This window comes from Schistocerca serialis, chromosome 2 (genome assembly GCF_023864345.2).
Source record: "Schistocerca serialis cubense isolate TAMUIC-IGC-003099 chromosome 2, iqSchSeri2.2, whole genome shotgun sequence".
Lineage (NCBI taxonomy): Eukaryota > Metazoa > Arthropoda > Insecta > Orthoptera > Acrididae > Schistocerca > Schistocerca serialis.
The window spans coordinates 327,772,140-327,795,323 of NC_064639.1; the positions used below are offsets into that span (position 1 = coordinate 327,772,140).

The 23,184-nt window shown below is 42.6% G+C and overlaps 1 protein-coding gene across 1 annotated transcript in view; it reads right to left on the minus strand.

The window, feature by feature from the left end:
• LOC126455955 (synaptic vesicle glycoprotein 2C-like) overlaps window positions 1–23,184 on the minus strand; it is a 124,962-nt gene that overhangs the window by 20,708 nt on the left and 81,070 nt on the right. Inside the window, exon 5 of the mRNA XM_050091712.1 lies at window positions 5,477–5,639. Within this exon, the coding sequence (XP_049947669.1) occupies window positions 5,477–5,639 (163 nt within the window). The remainder of the gene's footprint in view (window positions 1–5,476; window positions 5,640–23,184) is intronic.

Consider the following 23,184-nt stretch of genomic DNA (forward strand, 5'->3'; position numbering starts at 1 on the left):
TCGTGAACAACCGAATATATATAACGCCCCCCTCCCCCCCCCCCCCCCCAAGCTTGGCGCTCGTAGCTTTGGTCTTCATCCGCCATTGCATTTGCGAGGAGAGCAGCTTTGGCTTCATTGAAAGCATCATCCCATCGTTAAATATGAAGTAAACTACATATTAATTGTTCCTTGAATGTTATAAACTTTACGTATCTCCAGTTTAATCTCATTTTCATACCGGCACGGTTCAGACAGATTTAAATCCCGAAAGGTGAAATTATGTGATTTTACGTATTTTAGTACAAAGTCGGTGACATCGAAAATGAAATGTACAGTGAAGAGGTCCTTGTGGACTTCCCGTTGTTCAGCGCATTGAACATAACGGTTCAGAGTATCCGCAGCTGCGGTAATTAATAGGAGAGAAATTACAACATCATCTGCAATTTTATTTTCTAACATCACGATCGGTTTCAGCCACCATGACTATTTTCAAGTATTTATCCGAGTAAACATGCACAAAAACGTTAAAAAACAAGGTACCGATGAAATAAGTTACAAGAAAAGAGAAAGTAACAACAAACATCATCAAAACAAGAGAGCACCGTAAGATAAACAGTGCTGAATAACAACTCGTCCAAAATTGAAGGAGGCAATATATGTTCGAGCTTAGTGTCGTAATGGTAATAGATGCAGGCATGTGAAGAGGCAGTGCTGAAATAAGGGAGGGATGGGTTAAAGGGAGGGCCTGCAGAGCGCATGGAAGGTGGACAGGAGAAGACAGATATTAGCGACAACATAAGTACAACTCTTTAAAAGTAAAACAAAATATGGAAATATATAGCCTTTAAAAGATTTACACAGAGACATGAAAGAAAACATCATAAAAGAAGCAAAACGAGAAAAGTAAAGACAATAGACGACTATCATCGTAAGAGAACCTTGATGAAAGATGTGTCAAGAATGGAAAGCCGCCGATGCCAAGAAAGGGGAATCAGCCATAGCATATCTGTATGTACGCGAGACGTTTACGCGACCAGGGATACACATATTGTGTAACGAAATGTAGCGGCGCTAGAATCACTTACTTCGCGACGAACAAATTCTGAAGAGTATAAATAAAAACAACGTTTTTTCTCATTTTTTCTGTTGATTAAAAATTCTGCACTTCTTATGATGCACAAGGTTACAAATTTCTATCTCTTCCAAGATGTCCGTCCATCTTAAGCAAAATCGTAAGATTGTTATCAGTATTAGTAACAGTGTGTCCTTCAGTGATTAGGTGAGAAGCAAATGTAGATTTATAATCTACGTTCTGACTTCTTGTTTATGTTTGTCCCTTGTAAAGAAAGAATTAATTCTGGCAAATGATTACATCTGTAATAGTGGGCTTACGATGAATACCAAAAGAATGATTTTGATTGACATTAGCAGTTGAAAGATCTAAATTGTTAGCCGAGATATTTTAGTGTTGCTCTACACTAATATTAGCATGAAGTTCGTTCATATTAAGAACTAACACATAAGCATCATACTTTGACCGCGATACAAAAACAGGATATCAACTAATCTTTTATATCTTTACGTCTGTAATAGTGGACTTACGATAAATACCAAAAGAATGATTTTGATCGACATCACGAGTAGAAAGATCTAAATTGTTAACCGAGATATTTTGCTGTTGCTCTACACTAATACTAGCATGAAGTTCGTTCATGTTAAGAACCAACACATCAGTATCATATTTTGACCTCCGATACAACAACAGAATATTATCTAATCTTTTATAATGAACCATTTTCAATCTTTCATGTAGATGTTTACCAGTAAGTTTGCTTCAAGATAATTAATAAATATATTGGCAATGGTGCTACTCCCTCTTTGCGCATTTTTTTTTTTTTTGGAGGTAAGCAGCTATAATGAAATACTATTGTTAATAATACAGTAAATTAAACCATTGCACCCTGTGATAATGTTTGATGAGAGAGGAGATTGAAATTATTTTGATGGTTTCATTTACAGGGGTGTTAGTATAAAGATTCGTAATGTCAAGGGAAGTGAATCTGGTTGCCAGTCAGATGGTAGTACTTCTCCATGATTTACCTAACTTGTAGCTATTTTTAAACGAGAAATTTTTTTGGGAAATGCAAAGCCCTTGCACTTGCACATTTAAATTCTTAATAATTAGCCTGGTTTGTAAATCGCATTGTGAGTCAGTCGTATTGGCAAGTTTTCTTCACGTATTTTACACTGGAACCTCAATATCGGTGTCAGAAGATTCTTAATTTTTAGTGACGTCTTTTCATAGTTATTTGTAGAGTTCAAATTGTGACTGACTCGGAATCTCATATATGTAGATACCCTCTTAAACGGACAACTGCGTCGGAAACTTTTGAGAAATAAGTCGATAGTTATTAATATATGCCGTAAAACCATTGTTAAAAAGGGATTACGCATATGGCTGAGTACAATAGCTGCATTAGGAAAACATGGCTTTAACGTGTTGTAAAAACGTTTGGCAAATCCATAAGAGCCATTATTTTAAGAGGCTGCCTTTAGAACGAGGCAGTCGGCTTGTCACAGTTTGCTGACAATACCAGACGTGATAATTTAGATTTATATTCTGCGCCAGGAATACCATGGTGTCTAGGCATTCGTCCAAAAAATAAAAAATAAGCCACATCGTCCAACGCTGAATGGAAACAGCTTCACTTTTTGTATAGTTTGAAGGTCTGAAAGTCATGCAACGTTCTTAATATCTCATCACACAATTATGAGCTGGAAAACCAGTCACTGCATCATCATTACACCACCAGCCACTTGTCTTCTGATGAACGAGTCTGAATGTTGGTTGAATTTATGACGGCCGTTAGGGGAAAAGAACTGAGTTAAAGGTAACTAGAGCAGTGACAAAACATTTTATGGTCGACATCAACAGTTATTTGAATTCTTTAAGTCTTTTCATTCAAGGGGAGTATTATTTGGTAACAGATGTGATGGACGAGATCGATGCTATCAAACAAAAGGTCATCCTGTGGAAGAATTCACTTTCAAGTTCATGACATGGAACATTTTCTGGAACTCAAGGCAGTCATTTACATGACTGACTACGTTTCAATAATTCAAACATTTCATCATACGTTTCCAAAGAGAATCCAAGACTTTCCACTATCAAGACTGATTTCGATTAATTTGTCATATAGTCCTTGGTTTTGGTTGCTTTTGAACGTCGCCATTACCACCAACTTCAGCCGATAGTCCTACAGTGTAGCGCCCGTCTCAATGACCTGATTGTTCAGTCTAGAAATTTACAAGACTCTCATAAAATGTCACCGTAAGAGAAATATCCTCAACTGCGCAGACAAACCGCTAACGTTATTTCAGTGCTTGATTCAAACGTAAGTTGTCGACCGCCCTTTTTTCTGTTATGAACTTGACAAAGCCCCACTAACGTTTACGTTTAGAAGATTTTAATCTGCGTAAACCCATGTCTTTGACTGTATCACGACCCACAGTTCCAGATCCATTAGATATTCAAAAATCGAAATGTCTATAAATTTATAAACCTCACAACTTAACGTTGCATTTAACTTTTTGTAGATCTGCATTCTGTATTAGCACTGTCTGATGTATGTATTGAATTAAGCAGTGAAGTTATTGCTTTGGCGAAAAAATAAGAAAACTGAAAATAAACGTAGTGATAACTCGTGCTTATAAGAGTAAACTGTAACAGCTTCCTATGTTTCGCGTGCGTGCGGCATTCGGCATATACTCGTAGCTGTCTCACTCGTACACCGTCTCGGAAGAGCGAAATGGTGGGGGAAAATGGAGTAATGAGCAGACCCGCGCTCTGGGAGCGCAAGTTTTGGTCAGGCCTGAGTTAGAATAACATCCTGTCGATGGTATGCTTGTGGTACTGTTTCTCGTAGCTGCTGTAATGCCTTTTCTTTTCAAAAAAGTGCCACGATTCTACGAGGGCAGTTCGATAAGTAATGCAACACTTTTTTTTTCTGAAACAGGGGTTGCTTTATTCAGCATTGAAATACATCAGGTTATTCCCCAATCTTTTAGCTACACAACACTATTTTTCAACGTAATCTCCATTCAATGCTACGGCCTTACGCCACCTTGAAATGAGGGCCTGTATGCCTGCACGGTACCATTCCACTGGTCGATGTCGGAGCCAACGTCGTACTGCATCAATAACTTCTTCATCATCCGCGTAGTGCCTCCCACGGATTGCGTCCTTCATTGGGCCAAACATATGGAAATCCGACGGTGCGAGATCGGGGCTGTAGGGTGCATGAGGAAGAACAGTCCACTGAAGTTTTGTGAGCTCCTCTCGGGTGCGAAGACTTGTGTGAGGTCTTGCGTTGTCATGAAGAAGGAGAAGTTCGTTCAGATTTTTGTGCCTACGAACACGCTGAAGTCGTTTCTTCAATTTCTGAAGAGTAGCACAATACACTTCAGAGTTGATCGTTTGACCATGGGGAAGGATATCGAACAGAATAACCCCTTCAGCGTCCCAGAAGACTGTAACCATGACTTTACCGGCTGAGGGTATGGCTTTAAACTTTTTCTTGGTAGGGGAGTGGGTGTGGCGCCACTCCATTGATTGCCGTTTTGTTTCAGGTTCGAAGTGATGAACCCATGTTTCATCGCCTGTAACAATCTTTGACAAGAAATTGTCACCCTCAGCCACATGACGAGCAAGCAATTCCGCACAGATGGTTCTCTTTTGCTCTTTATGGCGTTCGGTTAGACAACGAGGGACCCAGCGGGAACAAACCTTTGAATATCCCAACTGGTGAACAATTGTGACAGCACTACCAACAGAGATGTCAAGTTGAGCACTGAGTTGTTTGATGGTGATCCGTCGATCATCTCGAACGAGTGTGTTCACACGCTCCGCCATTGCAGGAGTCACAGCTGTGCACGGCCGGCCCGCACGCGGGAGATCAGTCAGTCTTGCTTGACCTTGCGGCGATGATGACACACGCTTTGCCCAACGACTCACCGTGCTTTTGTCCACTGCCAGATCACCGTAGACATTCTGCAAGCGCCTATGAATATCTGAGATGCCCTGGTTTTCCGCCAAAAGAAACTCGATCACTGCCCGTTGTTTGCAACGCACATCCGTTACAGACGCCATTTTAACAGCTCCGTACAGCGCTGCCACCTGTCGGAAGTCAATGAAACTATACGAGACGAAGCGGGAATGTTTGAAAATATTCCACAAGAAATTTCCGGTTTTTTTTCAACCAAAATTGGCCGAGAAAAAAAATGTGTTGCATTACTTATTGAATTGCCCTCGTAATCTACAGAATCTTGCACAATTGTCACAGTGTGTTAGTTGCCTGGTTTGCTTAAGTGGTAATCACTAACATCGAACCACCGTCACGCAATAGCAGCTAGAGACTACGGTGATAACATGGCACGTAACAAAGCCAGGGCAGTAATCACAAAGCGCGTGACAAGCGTAGCATAGCGAACGCACCCGAGTCCGAGCAGCAAGGCGCCGAAGATGAGGGCAGATCCTGAGGTCGCGAAGGCGGCTACCAACAGTCCAGATGAGGCGACCAGCAGGCCCAGGGGAAGCGCCAGACACCGCCCACGCGCGTCTGCCAACGCGCCCAGGATAGTGGCACCAAATGCGGCACCTGCCACAGTCCCATACTGTTTTCACTTTCCGTGTTTGATTTCTTGTTGCTGGGGTCTTCAGTTCGGATATTGATTTGATGCAGGTCACCACATGAGTGTGTTCCGTGCAAACCTGCCCAGATAGCAGTGCAAATTAGGCTGAGGCGACAAAATGTCATGTGACGGCGATGTACAGATGGAGGTAGAATCGCGTACATAAGGTATAAAAGGTCAGGGCATTTGTGGAGCCGTCATTTGTACACAGATGATTCACGTGAAAGGGTTTCCGACGCTATTATTGCCACACGATGGCAATTAAGGGATTTTGAAAGCGGAATGATAGTTGCAGCTAGACGCATGGGACATTCAGTTTCGAAAATCATTAGCGAATTCCATATTCTAAGATCAATAATGTCAAGAGAGAGCCGATAATGTCCAATTTCAGTTATTACCTCCCACAACTGACAACGCAGTGACCGATGGCCTTCACTTAACGACTAAGACCAGTGGGACTTGCGTAGAGTTGTCAGTGCTAACAGACAAGCAACACTGTGTGAAATAAGGGCAGAAATCAATGTGGGACGTACGACGAACGTTTCCGTTATGAGAGTGTGCAAAATTTGGCGTTAATTACGTATGGCAGCAGACGACCGACCCGAGAACATTTGCTAACAGCACGACATCGCCTGCAGCGCCTCTGCTGGGCTCGTGAACGTATCAGTTGGGCCCCAGACGACTAGAAAACCGTGGACTGGTCAGATGAGTCCTGATTTTAATTGGTAATACCTGATGGTACGGTTCGATAGTGGCGCAGACACCACGATGCTATGGACTCAAGTTGTCAACAACACACTGTGCAAGTTGAGGTTATAACCCTCCTACCTCTCCGGGTAATTAGGCTTTTCTGTATGACCCTGTACCTAAAGTCCGTAATCCGCGAGGAAAACGCATCTACTCCCAATAATAATGCAAAATCGAGAGAAGTTGGTGAAGTTATAACCGAATCGCCATTGCTCAGTATTTTAGCGATGGCGATTAGAAACAAAGTTCGGTTAACTTAACATATTTTAACAATGTAAACTAGTTTTTTATTAACAGCAGTTAGTGGAAAATTTGGAAGAAAGGTTTTCAAAGTATGTCATTAATGAAATAACCAACGGTCGCCAATTCCTCACCGGAACAAGAATAATTAAATTGAAACTGAACTTTATAATCGTAAGCAGTCTTACGTCAGAATAGTTATTGGCGTAATGACGTAGGAACAGCACCTAACACACACTTTCAAGTATTTCACACCAAGCATATCACAGTAGTCAGATAATAATCAAATAGCAAACACATACAACATATCATATTAATTTTCAAAGATCAATTAAAGTAAGATTGTTTACTGGCTGTAGACAGAAACTTTTTGTTACGTTACTCTGCAGGTGGCAGGGGTAAAATACAGGGAGCGAAAGGCTATTTACAAGTTGTATAGAAACCAGATGGCAGTTATAAGAGTCGAGGGACATGAAAGGGATGCATTGGTTGGGAAGGGGGTGAGATAGGGTTGTAGTCTCTCTCCGATGTTATTCAATCTGTATACTCAGCAAGCAGTAAAGGAAACAAAAGAAAAATTCGGAGTAGGTATTAAAATCCATGGAGAAGAAATAAAAACTTTGAGGTTCGCCGATGACATTGTAATTCTGTCAGAGACAGCATAGGACTTGAAAGAGCAGTTGAACGGAATGGATAGTGACTTGAAATGAGGATATAAGATGAACATCAACAAAAGCAAAACGAAGATAATGGAATGTAGTCGAATTAAGTCGGGTGATGCTGAGGGAATTAGATTAGGAAATGAGAGGAGTTTTGCTATTTGGGGAGCAAAATAACTGATGATGGTCGAAGTAGAGAGGATATAAAATGTAGACTGGCAAGGGCAAGGAAAGCATTTCTGAAGAAGAAAAATTTGTTAACATCGAGTATAGATTTAAGTGTCAGGAAGTCGTTTCTGAAAGTATTTGTATGGAGTGTAGCCATGTATGGTAGTGAAACGTGGACGATAAATAGTTTGGACAAGAAGAGAACAGAAGCTTTCGAAATGTGGTGCTACAGAAGTATGCTGAAGATTAGATGGGCAGTTCACGTAACTAATGAGGAAGTATTGAATAGAATTGGAGAGAAGAGACGTTTGTGGCACAGCTTGACTAAAAGAAGGGATCGGTTGGTAGGACATGTTCTGAGGCATCACGGGATCACCAATTTAGTATTGGAGGGCAGTGTGGAGGGTAAAAATCGTCGAGGGAGACCAAGAGATGAATACACTAAGCAGATTCAGAAGGATGTAGGCTGCAGTAGGTACTGGGAGATGAAGAAGCTTGCACAGGATAGAGTAGCATGGAGAGCTGCATGAAACCAGTCTCAGGACTGAAGACCACAACAACAAACTCACCGTTAATACTGACTTGTAGCAGGCAGAAAGATTGTTTGAATTTAGCAGTTACTTTGATATTTCTTTGTAATAAAATTTACAAATTGTGCCACAGGCTATAAATTAGAACTGTGCTTTGACAATGAAATTCAGTGTCCACGTTACGTACAGTTTTACTACCAATTTTTTATTATGAAAATTACTCTGTTTTTAGCAAACGAATTAATACTAGTTTTTGAATCATTATATTTCTGACATTATTTATACTACAACCAAAGATTTCATTATTATGTAATTGTCCAAAAATTGGAAAATTATGTTTTAATAATCTAATAAATTAATGTTCACTTCATTTTCAGTTCATTTTCTGATTGTCTCGGTTCATACGAGGGTTAGCATAGATACTACTTGGATAATGACTTAAGAAAATTATCTACGTGACAATATGCCCGAAAACAATGTTATTCAAGCAATAAAATTCCAACTACGCTGGTCAGTCTATTACATTTCTGGTTATAAAAAGTCTAGATCTTACTTCACTTCATGATGCCGTTGGTTTGTCGAGTAGCTTTATTTAGCGGTAAATAGGGCACAGGTTGATCTTCTTGCCACCCCATAGCCAATAACAAGGGCCCACAGAATTCTTGATGGTATGTGAATTACTCTTGCTGCATATGTACTGTGCCCAAAAATTAGCCATAGCTTGCCCATATTAAACATCCCCCAAATCATCCAATTCAGTTTTCAATGCTCCGCTCTTCGGAAACAGACTTTTTGTCTCCTCACTTTTGCATAGTCACGCCGGCAAATACACACAACCAACGACGCCAATCGTCTCCTCGCGACTCCCAACTGCTACTACTTATGGCGCGCTCGCACGCCCAGCGATAATGCATTTACAGTTTATTACACTGTTTGACAATAGCTTTTCCCTGACTAGGCCAGTGTGTCTACTTTCAAAATGTTAACATTCCATGCTTATTGTCTTTATAAATAAGAAATAGCATTTGTAGCTTGACAACGTATTTATAAGATTAATATTCAGCACAATTAATAAAGCAAACTTTTCAAAACACATAGAAAATGTATGACCATCCACAGAGTTGTGGTGTTACATGTGTCCCACATTTCATTGATCTCCATCACCAGATGAAGAAACAAGGAAACTTCCAAACCAACAACACTGTTGATACCATGACCAATGTGTTACTTAAATAATAAAAGCAACTACACACACAGTATCACATTGTAAGAGTATGTCATTGCATTCCACACTTGAAAACTAACACCACAAACTTGTAATATTCACAGCAACTGATGTATATACGTGGAATAACAACAGCCACTCCCTTCTTTAAACACTAGCACATAGAAAATAAATATTATTTAAAACATTACAAATTCAATATTCTGTATCACACAACGTGACATTAATCTGTGCCCATTTTCAATTATTTTAAATTTTATTTCCCGTAAAAGAACATGAAATTTTCTATGCACAATATTGCAGTTCCTGTACAATAATATGCACAACAGTGCACTTCTTCTAATGTATCCTGACATTCTGTGCACACAGCAGTGCACCATTACACTTCACTCTGTCTTCTTTGTGGTGCTTACATGCCAAGCAGGTCCATATGCGCTCTGATTCTCTTTCACCCCCACTTACAATGTGGGCCCTTCGTCATGAAATTAAACTGTTTCACATATTTTTACTTGCAACTTAAATGACAAGTCTTAGTTCATTTGCTTTTACATCATTATTACATACACCAAGTTTTCTCAACATTAAGAGCACTAAATCTTATCTACATACTCTTTAAGTACATGGCTCCTTCTCAAAAACAGTTATTTGTATTTTCATTTTGTATCTAACTCAGAATATGGTTAGGCTTATGCAGCATAGGTTAATATTACCATTTCATTGAAATACCCATTATTTATTATGTAATGACTATTCTTCATCATTACTGAATTGTGCTATGAGTCTATACCTTCCCCTGGGAACGCCTTACAATCCAATATCTGATCTCTAAATCTCTGTCGGATCGTGATGTAATCCAGATGAAATCTTCCCCTGCCTTTGTGTCATTTCCAAGTACACCTCGTTCTCTTGTGATTCTTGAACAAATTATTCGCTAATACCATCTCAAATGTAGCAAAACTCAATAAGGTTTTCACTCCCACATTCCATCTGCCAAACCCATATTCTGTCGTAACCCTTACCTCTATTCGTTCCCCTACGACCGCGTTCTTATCCCCTTTGATTATTGGATCCTCATCTCCTTATACATTCCGTATTACCCGATGAATAACCTCATACACTTTCTCTGTCTCTGCATCTTAAGCTTGCGTTGTCGGAATGTATACCTGGACTATAGTTGTCAGCTTTGGTTTGCTGTCAAATCTGACGAGACAACCCTATAACTGAAATGTACATTGCAGCTCACACTCTATCTATTCATAAAAATCCCTACTCTCGCTATACCAAATTATGCTGGTGTTGATATTACCCCATCTTTGTCTGAGCAGAAATCCTTATCTTCTTTCCATTTCACTTCACTGACCCCCACTATATCCAGATTTAGCCTTTGCATTTCACTTTTTAGGTTTTCTAGCGTCCCTACTACGTTCAAGTTTCTGATATTCCGTTGTCCGAGTCGTAGAAAGTTATCCCTCTGTTGGTTATTCCATCTTTTTCGCATGGTCACCACCTCCTTCGCAGTCCCCTCCCAGAGATCTGAAGGCGGATTAGTCCGGAATCTTTTGCCAATGAAGAGATCATTAAGACACTTTTTGTCTCTTTAATTCAGTGGCTTCCATTGTTTTCTGTGTCCTCATGCCGTTGGTCGCTGTTGATTCTTCCGCCTTTCTGGGGCAGTTTCCCACCCTAAGAGAGTGCCTTGAACCTCTGTCCGCTCTTCTTTCACAATGCCATTGGCATAACTACATAATGAGGGTGACTCCGTATGCCGGAAGACTTCGGCGGCCATTACTTATGATTTATATTCAGGATTTAAGTGATGGCTTTGTCCGAACATGGGACTCATGACGTAACTATTAATAGTCAAAGAAACTACCCCTACACCTTAGGTGTAGCAAAGAATTAAAATGAACAGGGTACAGTGGTCGAGCAGCCCACCATAAGAAATGATTTTCTGTAGTTAAATCTCAGCGACTCTACTGGGGAGTGGACGACTGGAAATGAATGATTTCGAGTGATGAGTCACGCAGTACTCTGTGTCAATTGACTTAAGAGGTGAAGGTTTGGTGAATATCTGAAAAAAGGTTACCTGTAATTATATGTAGTGCCAACAATGAAGTATGGAGGAGGTGGTATTATGGTATGAGGGTAAGTTCGTGGTCAGGACATTGTCCCATTACTAGAGCTAAATGCAGAAGGTTCCTAACACATTCTACAGCATTGTGTATTACGCACCACAGAGGAACAGTTCGTAGACGATGACAGGTTGCATCAGCAAGACAGCGCACCTTGTCACAAAGCAGTATCACTGTCGCAAAGCTTTGTGGACAATAACCTATCTGAAATGGAATGGCCTGCCCAGAATCCCGACCTGAAACGAAGGGAACATCTTTGGAATAAGTTAGAACGTCGGTTTCGCTCCAAGTCTCATAGTCCAACATCACTGCTTTCTTTGGTTAGGCTGTTGGCGAAGAAAGGACTGCCATTTCTCCATAGACAATCAGACACTTCGTTGAAAGTGTCTCCATCGGAGCTCAAACCGATATACAGGCGAAGGGTGGACACACCCAATACTCATGTCCACTAATAGGTGTCCAGTTACTTTGGCCAGATAGTATATCTGCATAACTGCTCCAATCTGCCTACCTTTGAATCTGCTTACTATAGTTAAGTTTTGTTCTCCCTCCGCATATTTTATCCCATACACTCCCTTCTGTTACTCGGTTCACGGTTTCTTGTGGTTCAGGACGTCCCCCATCAACCGTTCAGTAGTCAAATTTTGTCATACATTTATTTTCTCCTCAGTTTGATTCAGAATCCCGTCATTAGTTAGCCGATCTACACTCCTAATCTTGCGCATTCCTCTGTAGGGCCACATTTCATAAGCTTTTGCTGCACATGTACAGGGCGTCCATAATTAAAAATCCAGTTTCAAAATGCTATAGAAAGAGGACCACTGCTCAGAATGACATCAAGTTTGAATGGCATATTATTAACGCAGGAGGAAAGTCGTGGAACAAAAAAAAAATTTAACGAAAATTTTACCAGTAGATGTCGCTGTAAGCGCCTTAACGTAAATGAGGTCGGCTACAAACGACAGACGAATCGCAGTACGACAGCTATGGTTTGAGTTGCACATTACACAATCAGTACTGTTCAATGTGCACGACTGCACAAGTTCGGGAGACAACAGTTGTGGCTCTATTAGTTTGGTAGGCCCACCCTAAATGGCATGGTCGTAACACATCGCATGGGAAAAATCGGGATGTAATTTCCCTGAGGCCAAAAACCGCATGAAAAGCAAAATGACATCGGTTTTTAATTGCCCAGGGTCTAAAAACAGCATTAAAAAGAAAAATGGCATCGGTTTATGTAATTGTCATGAGACTGGCGCAAGACATGCTCAATATGCTGTCCCCGTTTTCTGCCAAAAATTGAAATAAAGAAACAGGATGTTCCATAACAGCTCGGAGTGTCTCCGGGGTCAAGTTCACAATGCTTTGCGCAATGCGTGCCTTCAATACTTTTTTCGCAGTTGGAGCACTGGACACAACATCTTTCAGATAACTGCACAACCAGAAATCACACGGATTAAGATCAAATGATCTGGACAGCCAGGCTGTAGGGCAATGACGACTGATAATTCGAACACTTTCGAAGCGCCTCTGAAACACCCAATCCACTGACTGTGCAACGTGCGGAGGAGCGCCATTTTGCATAAAGATGACACTTCCCCCACACAGTCACGCTGTTGAAGGGCTGGAATGACGTTGGTGCCCAAAATACTCTCATAGCGTTTAGCAATGACGGTACAGGTAGCAGAACCGGCAGGAGTCATCTCCTCGAAAAAATACGGGCATACGATAAACGATGCCGTCAAACCGCACCTCATAGTCATCTTTGCAGAATGAAATGGTAACGGTTGACGTGCGCGCGGGTTTTCCGTTGCCCGTATTCTGCAGTTCTGCGTATTGACATGTCCTTGGAGATGGAAATGGGCTTCGTCCGTCCACAGAATGTACCATGGCCACTCATTGTCCTGTTCCATGTGAGCAAGAAATTCCATAGCGAACGTTTACCTTGCTGGCAGGTCAGCAGGCAGCAACTTCTGGACATGGGTCATTTTGTATGGATAGCAATGCACGATGTTCAGTAGGATTTTCTGCACCATCCTCGCGGGTATGACTGACATTTGGACAATTCTCCGTGCGCTGCCATTTACTCGATACCCATATCAGGCATCGGGCCAGCGCCTTTTTTCGTACCGTTGAGTGTCCGTATCTTCTGCACGGCTACTGGCGCACAGTAGCCCTTCTTGTAAAAGAGCTTTACCAGCAGCACGCGATCCTTCGTGGAGAAAATCGTGTTGGTCGTCTCGGACACACATTGAGGAACAGCCGAGCGCAGCACGTCTTTTAGTGCGCATATTCTGACGCTTATAGCGCCACCTATTAGTAAAATTTTCGTTTTGTCCCCAAATGACGTTTCCTCCTGCGTCAATAATAGCTATGCTGAAACTTCCTGGCAGATTAAAACTGTGTGCCGGACCGAGCCTAATAGCTATGCTGTTCAAATTTGACGTCATTCTGCGCAATGATTCGCTTTCTACAGCGTTATGTAACTAGAACTTTAATTATGGACACCCTATACATCAACAATGCGCAGACCATCTTATGGTGTGTGGAGGAGAGTACCTTGGTACTACCATTATTTTTTTCCTTTCTCTGTTCCATTGTGAAGTGGTGTGTGTGAAGAACAAGAAGCTATAAACTGCCTTATGAACTCTAATTTCTCTGATTTTCTTGCTGTGGTCAGTTCACGACACACATATGGGAAGAAGTAATTCGTTTCTCGACTCTCATTCAAACGTACGCCCTCGGAATTTCAGCAGTGACCCTCTCAGTGGTAAGCAATGCCTCTTTTGTAGTCACTGATACTGTTGTTCGCTGAACATCTTCGTATAGCTCTCGTGCCTACTACACGGTCTCGTGACGAAACGTGGGGCTCTTAGTTGGGTCTTCTCCAGCTCTTGTGTTGATCCTGCTCGGTAAGGGTCCCCTAATGATGAACAGTACTCAATAATACGTCGAACAAGAGTTCTGTGGGCCACTTCTTTCGTGGATGAATTGCGCTTCCATAAAATCCTTCCAATGAAGATCAGTCTGGTACCAGCTTTTTCCTACAGTTAGTTTTACGTGATCATACCACTGTAGATCGTTCCGGACAGTCAGTCCTAGACATTTTAATGTTGTCAGTGTGGCAGGTCCATGTCTTGGTACGGAGAATTTTTGATTCCACTGTTCCCTGTCTTTGGCTTCGTCTTTCAGTCTCTTGTATCTCCTTCCATCTTTCATGTCGTCCAGATGTTAAATTCTTCTTCTTCCTCGTCCTGCGTTTCCTCTGAGTTTCCCTTCGATGACATCATGTATGAGTCCCTTAAGTCTAAGTACATCTCCAATCCAGTTGGCCTTTCTCTGAAGAACTGTACGCAGAATACTTCTCTTCTCTCCTACTCTTCGCAGTACATTGTCATTGTTTATGCGATGTGTCCACCTGATCTTTTCCATTCCCTTCCAGCTCCACATTTCAAAGCTCTCTAAGTATTTTTTTCTCCTTCTTTCTCATGGTCCATGTCTCTGCTCCATACAGTGCAATGCTCCAAATGTAGGACTTTATCAGTTTTTTCCTCAATGCCAAACTCAACTTGCTAGTCGGCAGAGTCCTTTTCTTACTGAAAGCAGCTTTGGCCATGGCGATTCTTGCTCGGATTTCGTTGCTGCAGTGGGCATCCTTTGTGATAAAACTTCCCAGGTACTTGAACTGATTCACATTTTCCAGGTCCCGATTGTCAACAGTTATCTTCAAGTGTTTCTCACGTTTTGATATGCACATCACTTTTAATTTTTCCATGTTGATTTCCGTGCCGTATTTTCTTCCCGTTTCCACCAAATTGTTCATCATGTGTTGCAGCTGTCTCTGATTTTTGGCGAGCACTACCAGGTCGTCTGCATACTTGATGGTGTTGATGAGACGTCCTCCTACTTTGAAGTTTTCGCATCCTTTCAGCGCTTCTCTCGCCAACATTTCTCCATACAGGTTGAAGAGACTTGGTGACAGACAACATCCTTGTCTCACTCCCCTACCTATTTCCACACTGTTCGTTTCTCTATAGTTCAGTCGTACCTTTACCCTTTGTCCCAGGTACAAGTTCCTTATAAGTCGCCGATCTCTCCAGTTGATTCCTATTTCCTTAAGGATGTTCATCAATATTTTCCAATTGACTCTGTCGAAGGCCTTCTGCCAGTCTATAAAACAAGAGCAAACTTCTTTGTTAACGGCCAGAACTCTCTCTGACAATATCCTCATCATGCCAATGGCGTCTCTGGTCCCTTTCCCTTTCCTGAAACCAAACTGGTCTTCTCCCATCACCTCTTCAATTTTGTTTTCTATTTAGTATTCTTGCAACGATCTTTGCCACATGCGGTATCAGACTAATTGTTTTATAATCAGTCTGATATCGCAGTCAGTGTTACCAGATCATTTTCACCAACAGCGTAATAGAACAATAATGGATCTGTCTGCCTCTTTATGCGCAATGTTCAGGCTGCAATAGTAGTCCCTAAACCCATCATTGATTCTCTTTCCTGGTCTGAACTGTTAATCGTCGACGTTCCCCTCCCGTATAAGGCTACGTTCGATACAAATACCTTCAAAAATGAGTTTCTGACACTTAAGTTTATTTTCGATATTTATAATTTTCTCTCACATCCTCCTTTCAACGTGCTGTACATCCCATTCAGCTGATCTCCTGAATCCTTTACTGTCTCTGACAGAAATACATAATCGGAAAACCTCAACGTTTTTATTTTTCTCCCTGAACTTTAATTCTCTCCCGACAATTTTGCTTGGTTGTCTTCACGTCTTGTTCAGTGTGCAGATTGACTGACTTCGAGGACAGGCTACAGCCCTGATCCACTCCCTTCGCAGTTACAATGTCCCTTTAATTACCTCTTATAATTGCAGTCTCCTTTTTGTATACCTTGTAGATAACCTTTAACTCCCTCTGTTTTACCTCTGCCACCTTCAGAATTACAGTGAGGGTATTTTAGCCAACACTGTCAAATACTACAAATGCTATGTCGTTTCATTACACAAGCTATTTCACAAGATACGGCAAATATTTCAAGACAAAGTTGCATGGGCAACATTGAGTTTGTAAGTGGTGATAAACATGAGCCCAGTTATCAGTGAGCAGAAAGATACAGCTTGCGAACAGTGCTCGCAGTGCGACCTTCTGTAACCACTCGCCTGGCCTCGTTTCCCTGCTTAGCGGAGGCTGTGTTTTGCCATTCAGTACGCCAGTGACGGAGTTGACGTGCATATTTGCGTCCGGAGCGCTTGTGGGAGATAGAAGTGGGCGCAAAGGCGTACGTGCCATCAGCGCAGCCCACCGTATATGGCGTGATCTACAGAACTCCAGCGCCCATCTGATACTGTGGACGAAGCGGTAAGGTCTGTTCAGGCATCGTTTCTTTATATATATTGAAAAGGCTTCTGAGTTTTTGGTGAATGTCACCAAATGAGTTTTCTTAAACATCCAGACTTTGTCTAACCTACGGTATTTTGTTTTGCTATTGGCTTTTTCAACTGTAACTATAGTTATTCTCAAGCTTTATCTTTCTGACGAATTTGCCCTGAAATTTGCGTATGGATATGTTGGAAGTCAGTGGGAAAGGATGGATACTGCTTTATTCGGGCCGGATGCTTCTAGAAATCAGCAGAGCAAGTAGCTTCTTACCAGAAACATTCGGCTGCAAACCGTGACGCGTATGACACCGACTAGTGACGGGCGATACATCAGTCACTCACTGGTGGTGGTGGTGGTGGTTAGTGTTTAACGTCCCGTCGACAACGAGGTCATTAGAGACGGAGCGCAAGCTCGGGTTAGGGAAGGATTGGGAAGGAAATCGGCTGTGCCCTTTCAAAGGAATCATCCCGGCATTTGCCTGAAACGATTTAGGGAAATCACGGAAAACCTAAATCAGGATGGCCGGAGACGGGATTGAACCGCACTCACTGGTGTGAACGTCTTTTGCTTGACTGATTTTCCAGTCTATGCTTCCAAGGCTTATCATATTGTTCAAAGACTGAAACAATCTTCACACTATCACGACGTGATTTTCAATTATGTACCTCACGGCATCTTCAGTTTTACTGTTAAGGTTACGGTTCACTTTTGCCTTCACCGCGTACCATCATTACATGATACACTGACCAGCCACACCATTATGACCATTTACCTAATAGCCAGTATGTTCACCTTTGGCACGAATAACAGCGGCGACCCGTCGTGGCATGGAAGCAGTGAGGCCTTGGTAAGTCACTGGAGGGAGTCGGCACCACATCTGCACGTACAAGTTGCCTAATTCCAGTAAATTCCGGATATGAAGGCGATGATCTCTGATGCCAAGTTCAGTCACATCGCAGATGTGTTTGATTCGCTTAATATCTAGCGAGTTGTGGGGGTGGGGGGCAGCACATCAACTGACTCGTCACTGTGTTCTTCGAACCACTTCATCACTCTCCTGGCCGTCTGACATAGCGCATTATCTTGACAAAAAATGCCACTTTCGTGGAGAAATATGATCGTCAAGAACGGGTGTACGTGGTCTGCAACAAGTATACAATACTCCTTGGCCTTCAAGATCCCCATCATGACTTCCACTAGATACACATGAATGTTCCCCAGAGGATAATGGAGCCGTCGCCAGCTTGTCTCCGTTCCACAGTACAAGTGTCAAGGAGATGTTCCCCTGGAAGACGACGGATTCGTTCCCTTCCATCGACATGGTGAAGAAGGTATCGTGATTCACCAGAACATGCAACTCTCTGCCACTACGTCAACGCCCAGTGTCGACGATCATTTACCCATTTCAGTCGTAGCTACCGATGTCGTGGTGTTAAACACCAGCACATACATGGGTCGTCTGCTGCGGAGACCCGTCGTTAGGAGTAATCGGTGCACTGCGTGTTCAGACTCACTTGTACTCTGCCCAGCATTAAAATCCGATGTTAGTTCCGCCACAGTTATCCGCCTATCCTGTTTCACTAGTCTTCTCAGCCTACGACACCTGACATCTGTAATTATGGGTGGCCGCTCAACCCCACGACATCTGGACGTGGTTGCACCTTGGTTTCGCCACGTGCTGAAGACCCTCGCCACAGCACTCCTCAAACACTCGACAAGTTGTGCAGTTTCCGAAATGCTCGTGCTGAGCCTCTGGGCCATCACAATCTGCCCTCGGTAAGACTCAGACAGATCACGCGCTTTTCCCACTCTACACACATACAAGCACGCTTACTGATACTATACGCACAGTGCGTGTGTCTGACTGCAGTCGTTTCTCGCCAGCTGCCGCTGCTGTTGCCTGGATGAATTTATATCGATAGTTGGCCTGTGGTCATAGTGTTCTGCCTGATCAGTGTATTCTTCTCCACGATTCGTCACCAAACAACCTGAATCACTGGAGATGTATAGCAATCCTGCACTTCGATTAAAAATATCAGTAACTCGTAATCGCTTGCCAAATTGTCAGGTACTAGTTTTAACACTCCCCTTCCGTTATGTTACCCATCAATTAGAGATTCTTGGTATTCTTAAAAGTTCCCTTACTATGCTTTGGTTACACCTTAAGCCCTTTGGTGCCATCCTACTGCTAAATTTCTCGGGTGGTCTGAATACTTTTGCTCAGAGTGCCAAAACTACTGAAGCTATTGTACATTGATAGACTGGACCTATCAGACTTCGAACCTCTCCTGAATTTTTTCACTGACCCGGAAGGCTTGATTGTAATCCAGTCTTCTGGACAAGACCTACCATTACTACTGGAGACTGTAGCACACAAAAACTCCTAACTCTTCTTGTGCTGTAGTCAAATCAGCTCAAAGTTTGAAGTTAAGCTGTTCTTTTTCCATTACTGTGCAGTGGCAGCGACACTCATTGCATCCCTTAAGTGACCAACGTCATTCCTCGTGTAAGTTGTACAACTGCACTCATATGACTCACACTAAATACCAATCCTGACAATTCTGTGGTGACTCACACACCTGTTCATTTTGACAGTAAAATGTTGCTTGAGATGTTCTGTCAAAGATCTTATTCCGTGAAAGATGACTACTATGAGATAACTAAATCTGATTTTTTTAATAAATTACTGAGCTGTCCTCTCTCCCAACTATGTGTTTTCGTGAACTTCGCTGTATATCTGTGTTTGGTTTCCAGCCCTTGTTGCGGTTACGTTGTGGTTCTTCTTCCTTCTATGTGTGACAGCAGTGATGTGTATTGATATTTGCTCCGTGTACCATCTTTGGTATGGTGCATACAGTTTCCGGCAAGGGGGGTCTGGAGTCGGTCGGTTGTTGCGGACGAGGGAAGTTATATCCGCACGGTGCAGTCGGCTGGGACCGCTGGCAGCCCCTGCGCAGCGTCGGAGCGCGTGTGGAGCTGTCCGATCGCTACGAGCTTCGTGGTTCGCCGACCTAGGACGTCAAAGTTGAGTAGTGGTTTCAGCTACCCAAGCCACGTCTGTTCATGTTGTGGTGGTTCACTTTGGTCGTTTGCTGTTGGGGAGGTTTTCCGGTGAGCAACACTGAGTGGTTCTACTGCTGAGATTTAGGCGCCATTCGGTGCAATTAACTTTTTGGTCGACTACGATTTGAGTGTACCAGCGGAATTTTCTGCCTAGTGGCCGTTAGTGTTCCAGTTACCTGCCCTGGCCACTAACGTAATTTCAGGCAGCGTCCTTTCCTCACCTGTTGTCGCTGTCCAACATGGTGTGTAATTTTGACAGCTAATATATAGTCCATTGTGGATTATCATGTTTGTAACATTGCCGGTTTGAATTCTCATGTACTGATTGACGGGAGCAAGTCGTTGTGTCGGTTGGTCCGTGACTGTCCCCTGGTTGGGTTCCGACGGGCTCGCCACCTGTCTTACCTAAGTGAACGAGGGCAGACCGACCTTCCTGGAGGCTTTCTGAGTGCCACCGGTGTTTAAATATCTTTTGTCAGCTATTTTAAATTTTAGGCTTATGGTTATTTGTTTTGTTTTCTTAAAATTTTGCGAAATTAATTTTTAAATTTATCTTTCAAGCTTATGGTTTAAAGATTATGGTAATATATTTTAAATATTTTGAAGTTTTGGGTTTTAAATTATTTTATTGCTGTCTTAATTGAATTTTTGATTTTATTGTTGGCCTTCTGCCTTTAATGGTCTATGCTAATACATTCTAAAATTTTGGTATTTCATTGTGGCCCTCAGCCACTTGTATTGCACCTTGCGTATGTTGTTTTTTTGAATTATTTTATTGCTACCTTAACTGGAATTTTATCTTGTTAAGATTTCTTGTTGGAGGCCTTCAGCCATGGAAGAGTTGCATTCGGTAAAGATTCGAGTATGTGCCGCTTTGGTTGTAAAGGTTATTAAATTACAATAACTGACAATTAGAAGCAGAAACTGACCTCAGGCCTTGGCCCTTTCCACAATCCCATTACCTGTTCTGCCCAGCGGGTTTAACGGGCGTATCAATTACTTTGCAAATTATTTTGCTATAATTGCTTTACGTAATTATTTTTTCTTTAGATAGAGTGATCAGTTCGAGTAATGACCTCAGAGAAACAGGGACTTTTCTACCAAATAACTGGAAAGTTGGTAATAGGACAAAAGGAGACCCAATTGGGAATGGATGGGTGGTGATTACCAGTTCCGTCATTCGCCTGACAACCAAGGGAAACATGCCTAAAACCTAGATAGCAGTTTGTAGGATTTGAAAGCTTTTATTTATCTGTAACATAGAAAAATTTATATTTTGTGTATTTGTATGTACTACCTTATCAAAAGTACCCGGACAGCCCTGCGTAATGTGAAATTGACTACTAGATGTCACGAGAGGCGAATCTAGCAGCATAAAAGGAGGCGGGGAGCATTGTGTTGTCAGTAGAGAAGCAGTAACATCACAATGGGTCGGACACAAGAGCTCAGAGACTTGTGATGTGGACTAGTCATTGGCTGTCTCGTGAGTAACAGATCTAACAGGGATATTCCAGTCCTTCTAAAGTCGTCCAGTCCGATTGTAGGAGCTGTAACTGTGGAGTTGAAACGCGTAGGAACGACCACAGCTAAACCGAGACCACGCATACCTCACGCATTTAAGTACAGACAGGGACTGTTAGGCACTGCGAAGGGGATGTAAACTGAAGGTGGAAGGGGGCGGAAAGGAAAGGAAAGGAAAGGGAAGGGAAAGGACTACTGATGTCAGCTGCATCGGGAACTGGCGCGGAATTAACGGCAAGGAGTGAAAATGTGTTGTGGACCGGAATTCGAACCCGGGATCCCCTGCTTACTAGGCATTTGCATTAACCACTGCGCCACCCAGACACCATGTTTATCGCAACTGCGTGGACTAAGAGTATATTGCCGCGACTCTCGGCCGAACCACACTCTTACCGAGCGCCACCCATCTGCAGTCCCTGCCTTCGTCCTCCATGCTCGCTGCTGTGAGATTCCCGCAGGAGGTCCAACGTAATTGCGTATCCACACTGTAAGCGGTGATACTTTCTTTTTCACATCGAGGCTAATCATTTGTATAAATGTGATGTCTGCTTCTTTTGGAGATGACACCACCTTCAGTTTACATATAATGTATCACAACTGCGGATTCCAAGTAGTCCGCTCTTTCGTTTCGGACATGTCCAAAAGAACAGATACCATGCATTCATGTAATTGCGAAGGGTAGCTGGAAAAAATGGTAAATCGGCGGAAGGAATCACCCGTGAGTCTAATGTGCTTCCAGCATCCACATATCACAAGGACTGTGCATAGTTAAAAATAAGTGGTTACGATGGTCCAATAGCTCATCGTAAGCCACATACTTCTAAAGCCAATGCTAAGTGCGACGCCACTGCGCAGTGGGAGACTAGAAACGAGTGATTTTCAGTGAAGAATCATGCTGTGGCCAGTGGTAATCCGGAAGGCTTTGGCTTGGCGAATGCCTGGAGAACATTACCTGCCACCATGTCTAGTGCCAACAGTGAAGTACGGAGGAGGTGATGCTACGATATGGAGTCTTTTTTGTGGTCAGAATGTGGTTCCCCCTTTCATAGAAATACATTTTACAGCACTGTGTATGGCCTACAACAGAGGAACAGAACGATGGTTGCTTGTCCCAATATGACAATAGTCCCTGTCATAATGCAGCTTCTGTGATGCAATGCTTTGTGGACAGCAACATTTTTGAGATGCATTGGCCTGCCAGGAGCCCCATCTTGAACCCAGTGGAACACCCTTACCATGGGTTAGAACATCAAAAATGGTTCAAATGGCTCTGAGCAATATGCGACTTAACTTCTGAGGTCGTCAGTCGCCTAGAACTTAGAACTAATTAAACCTAACTAACCTAAGGACATCACACACATCCATGTCCGAGGCAGGATTCGAACCTGCGACCGTAGCGGTCGCTCGGTTCCAGGCTGTAGCGCCTAGAACCGCACGGTCACTCCAGCCGGCGTTAGAACATCGCCTACGCTCCAGCCCCCAGTGTCTAACGTCACTACCTTCTCTGGTTTCGGCTCTTGTGGGAGAATGGGCTGCCATTCAGACATTGTCATTCAGACACCACATTGAACATGTTTTCAGCAGAGTTCAACCAGTCATAAAGGTGAAGGATGGGCACAACCCATGTTAATGTCCACTAATAAGTATTCAGATATATAGGGTGGTCCATTGATCGTGACCGGGCCAAATATCTCACGAAATAAGTGTCAAACGAAAAAACTACAGAGAACGAAACTTGTCTAGCTTGAAGGGGGAAACAAGATGGCGCTATAGTTGGCCCGCTAGATGGCGCTGCCACAGGTCAAACGGATATCAAGTGCGTTTTTTATAATA